The 13248-nt window shown below is 49.1% G+C and overlaps 1 protein-coding gene across 1 annotated transcript; it reads left to right on the top strand.

Moving 5' to 3' along the window:
* Window positions 1–6065: 6065 nt before the first annotated feature.
* On the top strand, window positions 6066–11574 carry LOC135096417 (uncharacterized). The gene is made up of 2 exons (XM_063997910.1): window positions 6066–7723; window positions 7866–11574. Exons 1-2 carry the CDS (start codon window positions 6066–6068, stop codon window positions 11572–11574), a joined length of 5367 nt encoding a protein of 1788 aa, XP_063853980.1.
* Window positions 11575–13248: the final 1674 nt, after the last annotated feature.

Consider the following 13248-nt stretch of genomic DNA (forward strand, 5'->3'; position numbering starts at 1 on the left):
TATATAAGGGAAAGAAAGGACATTATGAAAAACGTGTATAATAATTATTTTTGAGCTTTTTAGGTACCAAATAGCAAAATTGCATCAATAGCACTCTATATGGAGAAACAGAATAACATTACCAAAACCGTGGATTTTGAGTGTTTTCACATTGTTAGGTACCTAAACGTAAAAATACATGAAAATCACTCAATATCGGGAAACGGAAGAACCTTACCAGAAACGTGTGTTTTTAGGGGAATTTGAGCGTGTTAGGTACCAAAACTCAACAAATCATGTGAAATAAAACTATACTTCAAGAAACATTTTTTGGATCGTTTTAAAACTTCGTAAGTACCAAAATGCAAAAACATGTGAATAGCATTCTATATGAAAAAAAAATATATATATATATATAGCATTACCAAAAACGCGTATTTCAAATGTTTTTTATCTTACGAATCAAAACGATAAAATGAAAGCAAAACACCTTTTATAGAGAAACAGAATAAACGTGTATAATGAGTATTTTGAGTATTTTAGAGTTTGTTAGAAAAAAATGGCAAAATGCATGTAAAATACATGACATGGTGAAACAACACGTAATTCTTAGAAACTTGTATCATGAATGTTATTCACCTTAGGTAACAAAACGCAAAAACGCTTTAATAGCATTATAACAGAACATTATAAAAAAAAAAAAAAACTTGTTTTGAGTATTTTCAGATTGGTAATAAACCCTAAAATGCTTGCAAAAAAAAAAAAAATATATATATATAGGGAAAATAAATATCATCAGAAAGGTGCCTTTGGCGTGTTTTCAAGGAGTTAGGCATCAAAACGGTAAAAAAAACATGGATATCTCCCTATATGGGAATACAAATCAACATTACTAAAAACATGTCTTTTTAGTGTTTTTAAACTTTTTCAATACCAAAACGTTAAAACGCATGCAAAACACCCCTTATGAACAAGAAGAAAAAAAACATTACCAAAACCGTGGATATTGAGTTTTTGAGTTTCTTACGTAGAAAAACGCAAAAATGCATGGAAAGTACCCTTTATTGTGAAACGAAAATATATTAACAAAAAGGTGTATAATGAGTATTTATGAGCTTTAAAACGCGTGAAAAGCACTTGATATGGAAAAACAAAAAAAAAATTACCAAAAAGGAGTGTTTTAAGTGTTTTAACCTTCTTCAGTACCAAAACGACGAAATGCATGCAAAAAAAAAAATAAATAAATAAATGAATTAAAGAAAAAAAAGAAAAGAAGAAAAAAATGAATTAATTAAATAAAAAGAAAAAAAAATTACCAAAAAAACGTGTACTGTTAGTGCATGCAAAACCACCTTTAATGGGGAAACGAAAGGAGATCATGAGAAACGTGTATAATGAGTGTTTTTGAGCTTCTTAGGTACGAAAACGAAAAAAAAAAAAATAGTTCAGTAGCACTCAATATGAAGAAACTGAATAGCAAAATAAAAAAAAATGTGTATTTTGAGGGTTTTTTTTTTTTTTTTACATTGTTAGGTACCAAAATGCCAAAATGCATGTAAAACACCCTATTTCAGGAAAAGAAACGTCTTTTGAGTGTTTATGAGCGTTTTAGGATCCAAAACGCAAAAAGGCTTGGAAATCAACCTACATCGGACTGCAAAACAATATTAAAATAAACGTGTCTTTTGAGTGTTTTTAAGCTTCTTCCATACCAACACGCTATAATGCATGCAAAAAAAAAAAAAAAAAAAAAAAACTTTATGGAGAAAGAAAAACATTAATAAAAATAAGTATTTGAGCTTGTTAGGTACATCGGAATAGAAAACAGTATTACGATAAACGTGTCTTTTGAGGTTTTTTGAGCTTCTTACGTACAAAATGCATGCAAAAAAAAAAATAGATAAATAAAATAAATAAAATAAATAAATAAAATAATGGAGAAAGAAAACATTACTAAAAACAAGTTTTTGAGCTTGTCAGATACAAATTCCGCAAAAATGCATGGAAATTACACTATATGGGGTAACGAACATTACTAAAAATGCGTATTATGAGTGCATTTGAGCTTTTTAGGTACCAAAACTCATGAATAACACTCTATATGGAGAAACAACAACATTACCAAAAACGTGTATTTTGACTATTTTTCACATTGTTCACTACCTCAATGCCAAAATACATGCAAATCTCTTTCTATGGTAAATTGAAATCACATTTCAAGAATCATGTCATTTAAGTGTCTTTTGGAGTGTGTTAGAAACCATAACGATAAAAAGCATGAAAGCACCCTATATGGAAAAGAACAAACTACCTAAAACGTATTTTTACAGTGTTTTTTTGGTACTTACCAAAACGCTAAAAGGCATGTAAAACATCCCTTCTAGAAAAACACAATGATTTAACAAAAACGTATGTTTTGGGTGTTTTTGAGCTTGTTACGTACAAAACCACCAAAATGTAAAGAACACTACATGGGAAATAAAAGAACATCACGTGAGAGGTGTATTTTGAATGTTTTTTTTTTTTTTTTAGCTTCTTAGATACCAATACGGTAAAAGGCAAGAATAACACTCTATAAGGAGAAATAGTACATCACTAAAAATTAATATTGTCAGTGTTTTTCACATTGTTATGTACCAAAATGCCAAAATGCATGGAAAGCACCCACTATGGTGAAACGAAAAGATATTTCCAGAAATATGTTTTTTAAGTGTTTATGGGCATGTTAGGCATCAAAACGCTAAAAAGCAAGAAAAGCTCCCCGTAAGAGAAAATAACATCCCCCCAAAATGTGTCTTTTGAGATATTTTGAACTAGTTACGTACCAAACGGTAAAATGCACACAAAATACCTTTTATGGAGAAACAGAATAACATTAACAGAGTAACACTGCAAAAAAAAAAAAAAAACATTTTGAGTTTGTTACGTACGAAAACGCCAAAATACATAAAAAATAACCTATATGGGGAAACGAAAAAGCATTAAGATTAACGTGTATTATGAGTGTTTTTGAGTTTCTTAAGTACCAAAACGCTAAAATGCATGAACAGCTCTTCATATGGAGAAACAGAACAACATCACCAAAAATATGTAATTTGAGTGTATTTCACATCATTTAGTACGAAAAAGCCAATATGCACGAAAAGCACCGTATATATTGAAAGGAATGGACATTTTAATAAATGTTTCTGTTGAGTGTTTATGAACGTGTTAGGCACAAACAGGCTAAGCATCAAAAAGCACTGGAAATAATCTATTTGGGAAAACTAAACAGTATTACCAAAAACGTATCTTTTCAGTGTTTTTAAGGAAATTACATTCCAAAACGCTAAAACGCAGGCAAAAACACCCTTTATAGAGAAATAGTATAAATTTACCAAAACGTGAATTTTCAGAGTTTTTGAGCTTGTTACGAAGAAAACTACTATAATGCATGGAAAGTACTCGAAAACGAAAAGACACCAAGAAAAACGTATAATATGATTGTCTTTGAGATTCTTAAGTGCCAAAACGCTGGAACACATAAATAGGAACTTATATGAACAAGGGAACGAAATTTTCAGAAACATGTTTTATTAAGTGTTTATGAGCGTGCTAGCCACGAAAAAGCTGAAAAGCATGGAAAGCATCCTATACATGGAAACAAAACGTTACCAAAAACGTTTCGTTTCACTGTTTTTGAGCTACTTACTTACCGTCTTTTATGGAGGAACAGAATAACACTATCAAGAACAAGTATTGATTGTTTTGAATATTGCTAAGTAGTAAAATGCCAAAATGCATGCAATGTACCTTTAATGGGAATACGTGTATTATTAGAATTGTTGAGCTTATTAGGTACCAAAACAATGAAATGCATGAATAACACTCTATATAGAGCTGATCAATATTACCAAAAACATGTATTTTGAGTGTATTCCAGATTATGTACCAAATCGCAAAAATGCAAGCAAAGCTCCCTATATATGGGAAGGAAACGAGATTTCCAAGAACACGTCATCTGAGTGTTTATGAGTGTACTAGGCACTAAAACGCTAATGAGCATGGAAAGAACCCTATGTGTAGCTTGTTAGCTATAAAAACAGCAAAATGCATTCCAATTACACTATATGGTGAAACAAAACGTAATTATCAAACAAAAGTAGGTTACGAAACGCAAAAAAATGAATGAACAGCATTCTATATAAAGAAAGTGAACAACTTTCCAAAATATGTGTTTTGTGTGTTTTTCACATTGTTTGGTACCAAAACGCCAAAATATATGAGAACACATTTTTATAGAGAAACTAATTACTTTTCAGTAATACTCAGCGGTCTATGCACAAGACGCTAAGAAGAATGGAAAGCAATATTGGAATACAAAACAAAATTACTTGTCTTTTGAGTAGTTTTGATCTTACGTACCATAACGCTAAAACGCACGCAAAATACCCTTTATGGAGAAACATAAACATAATAAAACAAAATTAAACGTGCATATTCAGTGTTTTAGAGGTTCTTACGTACAAAAACGCCAAATTGCAAGCAAAGTTACCGATATGGGAAACCAAACGATATTACAAGAAACGTGTATTACAAGTGTTTTCAGAACTACGGTAAAACGTGTGAATAGAACTTTATATGGAGAAAAAAAAAAAAAAAACATTGCCAAAAACGTCTTTTTCAGTGTTTTTACATTGTTATTTACCAAAACGCAGAAATGCATGAAAAGCATCCTATATGGAGAAATGAAAGGACATTACGAGAAACATGTTTTGTGAATGTTTTTGAGCTTCTTAAGTACCAAAAACTCTAAAATGCATCAATAGCACTCTATATGGAGGAACAAAACATTAACAAAAACGTTTGTTTTGAGTGTTTTTTTTCACATTCTTAGGTACCAAAGCGCCAAAATGCATGCAAAGCATTCGGGAAAAAGGAACTACATTATCAGAAACATGTCTTTTAAATGTAAAGAGAAACAGAACAACGTTACGAAAAACTTGTATTTTGACTGTTTTTCTTATTAATAGGTACCATAACGCTTAAATGCTTTCAAAGCACTCTTTATATGAAATGAAAAAGGCATTACCAGAAATGCCTTTCTATGCTAAAAAGCATAGAAAGCATTGACAAAACATTAACAGAAACAAGTCTTTTGGGTGTTTTTTAAGCTAATTCCATACCAAAACGCTCAAACGCATGCGAAACATCCTTTACATAGAAACGGAATAACATTACCATAATCGTGGATTTTCAGTGTTTTTGAACTTCTTTCGTAGAAAAGCGCCAAAATGCATGGAAAGAAGCCGATATAGAAAACAAACCGATATTATAAGAAACATGTATTAAAAGTGTTTCTTAGCTTCCCAGGTACAAACGCTAAAACGCCTGTATAACACTTAAAAGGGAGAAACAGAACAACATTACCAAAAATGACTTTTTTATTTTTATTTTAATGATGTTGTAGCAAATAATCTAGTCAGCCATAGAAATATCCCATTTTCTCTCATCATTTTCTGTAAATATTCAGGGTACACTAAAGCTTACGCGCTTCTCAGAACCAGTAATGTATATTTTGTAACGTTTGATGTCTTCATGTCAACTCCTTTCAATTACAATAAATCAGTATTGCCATTTCTTAAATCATTAGCACCAGTTTCATCATCACCACTGTTAACATAGCTTCATGAGAGCGTAATATGTAAACACAAGTCACCGCTCCAAGCACTCCGTTTTCTGTTATATGTTTTCAGCCTTCCGTTCTCTTTCTACTGCACAGATTTTTTGTCTTTCATCTCTTCTTCCTCATTTTTTTATACATACACATTCTGTGCACGCTTTTCGACACATACGTTACACGTCTTTTCTATACATCATATTACTCCTTTCTTCACACAGACATACACACACACATTCACTCTCTTTGTCCATATCTTTATGTAAATCATTTTTTATGTTCAGTATTTCTTGTATATATGTTCATGTTTTTGTTAAATAAATGTAGTCACGACTGTGCCACGGTCGGGGTCGGACGTGGTCGCTGCCACGCCCCCTCTGACCTACCCTAAATACCACGTGTGTCGTTCCCGCCTCGTTCAATCGTCATGGCATTCAACAGTGACCAAGTGATAGTGCTGAACAACGGTTCAGGGAAGAGGGCAAGAGCATCCTCTTCTTCAGCATCCCTAAAGTGCTCCACGCCCAAGAAAGCGGCCCGTAACCTGCTGGAGGACAGCAGCAGTGATGAGCGCTCACCGAAGCGAGCCACCCGCAGCCTCCAGCCTTCATGGCAGGAGGACAACGCTACCGAAGCGGACTGGGCCCCACTCGACCTCTCCGTTTTCAGCGACGTGGTGCAGCAGCAGCAGCAGGACGGCGGTGAGGAGCAAGGATGGACTACCGTCACGACCAGCCGAGCTCGCCGCCACCAGCCCCCGAGGCCCAAGTTCAAGCTGGGCAGCCTGGGCGAATACGAGAACTCTTACCGAGCCATCTCTGCCCTCGAGAGGGAGTATCCGACCCTTCGGATACAGGTAAGGGTTAATCTCAAGGGTGAGCACGTGGTCACGCCCAAGGACGAGGATTCCACGGCACTCCTGCGCCGCATCGCGGAGGAAGGAAACAGGGTGCTCCTCCTCGACCCAAGCGAAAAGAGGCACAAGGTGGTGCTGGAGCGCTACCCGCTCGACCTGCCTCTCGAGGCGGTAGAGGCTCACCCTCAGGTGACCTCCGCCCAGCGTCTGACCTCCAGGAGGGACAAGTTGCCCACGAGACAGGTGCTACTTGTGTGTGTGGGGCCGCCGCCCGCCAAGTTGGATCTCGGCTGCTGGGGCAGATACTCCCTGCGCCCCTACCAAGGTGAGCCTGTAAGATGTTACAGCTGCCAACGGTACAACCACCTGCAGGCGCGGTGCGAACATGCCGCCAGGTGCGGCGTGTGCAGCCTGCCCCACCCGACGGAGGAGTGCATCGCCCGCCATAAGGCCAACGAGGCAACCACCGCCAGGTGCCCAAACTGTGGGAAAAACCACCACGCGTGGAATCCCCAGTGCCCTGAGAGGCTCCGTAGGATGCCTCGTTCACGCCAGCAGCAACAACAGCAGTCTCAGGCGCCACCAAGGCGGCAACGTCGACGTCGCCATAAAGCGTCGCATGGGCAGCCCCGGCAACAGATCGCTCAGCCCCAGCAGCAACAGCATCCACCACGTGGCCAGCCAGGAAGGTCAGCGCGAGATCCCGTTGCACCCGCCCCACCTCCAGTCAGGTCAGCTTGGGTCCCGCGGCAGGCCCCCTCAGCCACCCCCCCACCCCCGTCCCAGCCAGCGGCAAGACCGGAAGAGATTAACCGGCAACCCCCTCACCGCCGACCCGAGGTACAGCCTCCAGCCATAGGCACGGAGAGCTGCACCCCCTCCGCCCACCCCTCCACTCGCTCAGGTAGCACCCCTACCAAGCATGCTCGAGCCAAGCCCCACCACCCGAGCAGCGGCACACAAGGGAGAGACCCTCCCGGCGACGCCCCCGCCCGTGCGGCGACAGGCCCAGCACCGACAACGGTGAGGAGGAGAGCCATGGTCCCGAGCGATCCTCTCCACGGGGTGCCCGCCTGTCTCAGCGAAGAAACCCGCGCGGTGGTCAACTGCCTCGTGGCGCGGATGGTGCAGTTGATGGCGGAGCTGCTTGCCAGCCCTGATCACGTCCCCGCTAGGCGGGACGATCTGGACGCGCTTCTCCGCCAGGAGACGGCCACGGCCATCTCTGAGTGCGGCCTCCTGCCACCACCGCTGAACTCGAGGGACCCACGTCTGTGCCCCTCCCTCCAACCACCAGACCTTCACCACCAACATGGAGAGGAGATATGCTGAGGGCGCCACCCACGCGGACTAGCCTGCAGGGCCCCCCAGGCTCAGAGTCCTGCAATGGAACGTGCAGGGCCTGCGACCCAAGAAACATCAAGTCCTACAGGCCGTCTTCGAGGAGCACCTTGACGTTGTGCTCCTCCAGGAAACACTGACGCCCGCCGACTTTGAATGGAGGGTGGCGGGCTACACCCTTCACTCGCTCCCCACAGCGGAGGGCACCCGAGGCTGTGCAGCGCTGGTGAGGAGCACAATCCCTCACCGTAGGGTTGCAGCCCCAGTCAACTGCGGGGACGGTGTGGAGGTCCTGGCGCTGGAGCTGCAGGTGGGAAGTCTCCCGCTCCTGGTATACAACGTATACAGGAGCCAGCGACACCAGCTGGAGGCAGGAGAGCTTCTCACCCTCGCCTCCCACTCCAGTCTCTTGGTTGCGGGCGACCTCAACGCCCACCACCCCATGCTACAGTCACCGTCCCCAGCCAACGAAACGGGCCGCCACCTGGCCGTGCTGCTCGAGGAAATCCCTCACGTGTGCCTTCTCAACACAGGGGAGGCCACCCACACCCGGGGAGGAAGGCTTGACCTCACGTTGGTCTCGAGTGACCTGGCGGCAGGCGCTACGTGGCAGGTGCACCCGACCCTCACCAGCGACCACTTTGCCACCCTCACCACCCTCCCAGTGGCCCCGCCGGTCCCACCCCGCCCGCCCCCACGCTGGAACATAAGGAGAGCGGACTGGACCAAGTTTCAGGCCTCTCTTGACGAGTGGTGGGCCGCCTATCAGACGCCCGCCGACCTACATCAGCAGGAGAGGGACCTGACGACGGCCATCCAGACCGCAGCCGCCGCAGCCATCCCCAGGTGCACCCCGAGCCGCCGCCACCGGACAGACTGGTGGTACTACAACGAAGAGGTGCGCGAGCATAACCACCGTGTCAACCAGCACAGAAAACTGTACAAAAGGCGCCCCAACCCCAACAACCTAAGACTCCTACAGGATGTGGTGGCCCGTGCACGGCAGGTATCCCTGAGGGCCAGAGAGGCTAAGTGGCTGGAGTGGTGCGCCACTTTTAGCCACCACACGTCTCTAGGCCAGCTGTGGAGGAGCGTGAGGACAGCCTCCGGCGCTGCCCCGCCCCGCCCGCCCGCCCACCCGCACCCGCAGCAGGAGGCAGAGAGGCTTGCCACCATGTTCACCACGCGGAGCTCCAGTGACCAGCTTCCTCCCCAGACACAACGCATCCAGCAGCAGCTCCGACCACACCGCGACGAGGCTGTCAGGGAGGCGATGGAGGAAGCCGACGTGACTGACCAGCCCTTCTCCCTTCAAGAGCTGGAGCGGGCTAGGAGGAGAGGCCGCGACACGGCAGCGGGGACGGACGGCGTGCCATACTCCATGTTGGCGCACGCTGGGCCGGCTGGGGACGCCGCGCTGTTGGCCACCATCAACGCCTCATGGATGGCGGGCTGTCTGCCGCCCGCGTGGAAGGAAGCCGACATTCAGCCGATTCCAAAGCCGAGGGAGCCCACCAAGATCAGACCCATCTCTCTCCTCAGCTGCACGGCCAAAACGGCTGAGAGGATGGTGCTCGCGCGGCTACAGTGGCGCGTGGGGCCCTCTCACCCACATGTGTTCGGCTACACCCGCGGAGTGAGCACGGCAGACAGCATCCTCGCCCTGCTGACCCAAATTGACCACCGCCCCGCCGTCATCGTCTTCATCGACCTCGAGAAGGCGTTCGAGCTAGCCAGCCCTCACGCCATCCTCGACGCACTCGTGCGGAAAGGGGTGCGAGGAAGGCTGCTGGCCTGGCTCTGCGACTACCTGCAGCGCCGCCGCGCCAGGGTTAGGTTCCAGGGCCTGAGGTCGACCTTCAAGGTACTTGAGAACGGGACGCCCCAGGGCGGCATCCTCAGCCCTCTACTGTTCAACCTGCTGATGGAACAGCTAGTGGCACTGCCTTTCCACGCTGGCACCGTCCTGCTGAGCTACGCCGATGACCTCGCCCTCGTCGTCACCGGAAGGGGCAACAAGCTCAGGAGGACGCAGCAGGCACTCGACCTCATCAGCGGGAAATGCCAGGACCTGGGGCTCAAGATCTCGGCAGAGAAGTCCCGGGCCATGATGGTGAAGGCGGCAGACCCAACCTGGCAGCTCCGCGTCCAGGGAGTTGAGCTGGCATGGACCAACTCCTACCAGTACCTCGGTGTGTGGGTGGACAAGCGGCTGTCCTTCACAGCCCACGCCGCCTACCTGAGGGAGAGGACGCAGTCTAGGCTGAACGTGATGCGGGCCATGACGCGAATCAGCGCGGGCGCCACTTTTTCCGTCCTGCGCCAGTACTACGTGCACGCTGTTCGCTCGCTGGTGGATTACAGCGCCCCCATCCTCATAGCACTCTCTCCAAACCAGCAGGAGCGGATCGAGGTGCTACAAAACACCGCAATGAGGACCATGCTGGGGGCACCGAGGTGGTCCAGCGCATGCGTCATGCAGAGCGAGACCAGACTGGTACCCCTCACCACCAGGGTACAGCAGATCACGGCCTGCCGCGTAGCGAGGGTGCTGCAGCGTGACGCGGAGGGAGTGACACAGAGGAGACTAAGGCTGGCGGGGACGCAGGGCGCCGAATCTCTCCGCCGCAACCCGTGGCTGCTGCAGTGCACGCTGGCTACCCACAACCTGGCTCGCATGGAGAACTGGCCACAGGCGGACCTCCCTGCCCCCACCTTCCGCGCCCCACCCCCGTGGGAGCCACCCGCGGCAGGGTTCTCCGCCACACAGCTGCCCGCCAGCAAGGCGCTCTGCGCCGTGGAGGAGATGCGGCAGCACGCCTTCATGGCCATGGTGCAGGTCACCGAGCCAGACAGTGTTGTGTACTACACCGACGGCTCGGCTGACCCTGACAGCAGAAGGACGGGCGCTGCTGCCATCACCAGAGGGGCCGAGGTGTGTGAGAGGACTTCCGACCACTGCTCCACCCTGCAGACAGAACTGGTGGCCATCCTGCTGGCCCTGGAGCACGCTCAACACCGGCGGGAGCGCACCGTGGTGCTCCACACCGACTCCAGAACGGGGCTACAGGCTCTACAACAGCCGTATCCCAGCGACAACGTGGGCCTCGTCACCGCCATCCTGGGTAGCCTCCAGAGCCTCGCCGCGCAGGGGCGACGGGTGAGGCTCAACTGGATACCCAGCCACGTGGGAGTACGAGGCAACGAGGCTGCTGACGCAGCCGCCAAGAGAGCTGCTAGTGGCCCCCAGGTGACAAGGCATGTGCCGCCCAGCCTGAGCCAAGTGAGGGCGCGAGCCAGGCTCGCCGCAACCAAGCGCGCCCGCCACACGCACCGGCAGCTGGAAACAAGGAAGAGACAGGCAGCTTGGTACGCCTCCGCCACTGGCTACCAGTCGTTGGACGCCTCCCAGCAGCAGCCCAGAGCAGACGGCGTGTTGCTGCAACGCGTAAGGCTGGGCTACTGCACCAGGGAACAGCTGTACGACGACTTTCGGGGGCAGGAGTGCGACCACTGCGGGAGGCACAGCCGCCACCCGCTAGTGCACTACCTACTGTCCTGTCCGGCCACCGCCGCCCTCAGACCAACGCCGCCACCACCGGCCCATCCTGTAGGCGGTGATCTCCTCAGCAGCCGCAAGGCCAGGGCTGCCCTCATCGTCCGCCACACGCCCACAGACCTGATGCTGCGAGTTCTCAGCGCCCCCGCCCCGCTGAACAGGTCGCAGCTCCTTTCCTGACCGGCGAGCAGCACTCCTCGCCGCGCCACCGCACCGCCCACCACCGGGCCCCAAGACTCCCCCACCTGCGGGCTGGTGCCCGCTTTGTGTATTATGTACATTCATGTATATTTTTTCCTTTGTGCAATATGTATATATGTATATGTTGACATAATACTCAATAAACCTTGTAAGGGTTAAATAAATGCAGAGAGAGTTCAACCAGTCTAACAAGTGGCTATGAATACAACCTTAGCTGGTGAACAAAAAGAGTTGAGATTAAAGGACTTGCAACTGCTGACGGTTACCTGTCGGTTTTCTCTTCTCTATCCCTGGCGAGCTAAGAGATTAAAGGACTTGCAACTGCTGACGGTTACCTGTCGGTTTTCTCTTCTCTATTCCTGGCGGCTTTCACCTAGATCACTAGAAATGGTGACTCGGAGTTAGACCGTAGTGGCCAGCTCCACCAATGCTGTGTCCCAGGTTCTTTGGCACTATAGCGTCGCCACAGCTATAGGTACCTAGCCCAGGCCAGCCCCCGCCTGACACGGACCACCACGGCCAAACCGCCACCCAGCCTGGCCCAGCCGTGACCCACCGACGCCACCCAGCCCGGCCAGCCGCCACGTGACACACACACACCGTCACCCAGCCCGGCAGCCGTGGTCACCGCCGCTGCCTCACCAGTCACCAGCCACCCTCTCTCGCAGCTGTGACTCACCACGCCTCGCCAGCCACCCAGGCCACTGAGGTCACGCTCACCTGCCGCCTCACCACCGCCACCAGGTCACTCCCTCTCCTGCTGCCGTGAACCACCGCGCCAACTCCACCTGCTGCCTGGTCACCTGCCACCCCTGCCACACCTGCTGCCCAGCCTCCATCACCACCACAGCAGCAGCAACACCTCTCCGGCTCACCACGCACGGTCACCGCCACCCGGCCGTGACCCCACTGGCCCTGATTTCGCTTCTCTACAACAGGGCGGCGCCCCCTGCACCGGTACTCCCGTCTTCCGCTCGACAACAGGGCGGCGTTCCCTGCAACGTTCCCCCACCAAAGTGTTAGTGCTCCCGACCGTCCCTCCCCTCTCCCCCGTCGTCCACCCTCCCCCTGTGTGTGTTAACCCGTGCCCCTAGAAAACTCCCTAGTGTGCATCAGCGCGTACCAACCCCCGTGTGCCAGACACCAACACCTACACATACACGCACACACACACACACACACAGACTACACACTCCGTTCACGGCAGTGCGTTCCAAGCCGTAAGTGCGAGTGCGGTAAAGTACGTGCCTAGGACCATCGCTGTCACACCCTCAGCACTGCACAGTGGCGCCCAGCAGGCGTCCCTTGCCACCTCTCACTGGCACCTGGCGCCGGAGGAGCCCGCGCCTCGCCGACAGGCGTCACTACACCCTGCTCCACGACTCGCATAACAAGCCACCAGGCCCCATCGCACGCCAGCAACAAGAAACGGCCATGGCTCCACCGGACACCGCCTCCCCAGCTTCCCCCTTCAGGGCTCCAGCCTTCAACAGCCACGACCCCAACATGTGGTTTACCATCTTGGAGCTGAACTTCAAGGCAAACAACATCACTGAGGCCTTGAAACAGTTCACTCACGCCTGCACTCTCCTGCCACCCGAGGTCCTCTTGCAAGTCTCGGACGCCATCGCGAAAGCCCCCTCTTCGGACAAT

Source organism: Scylla paramamosain, chromosome 3 (assembly GCF_035594125.1).
Source record: "Scylla paramamosain isolate STU-SP2022 chromosome 3, ASM3559412v1, whole genome shotgun sequence".
Taxonomy (NCBI): Eukaryota; Metazoa; Arthropoda; class Malacostraca; order Decapoda; family Portunidae; genus Scylla; species Scylla paramamosain.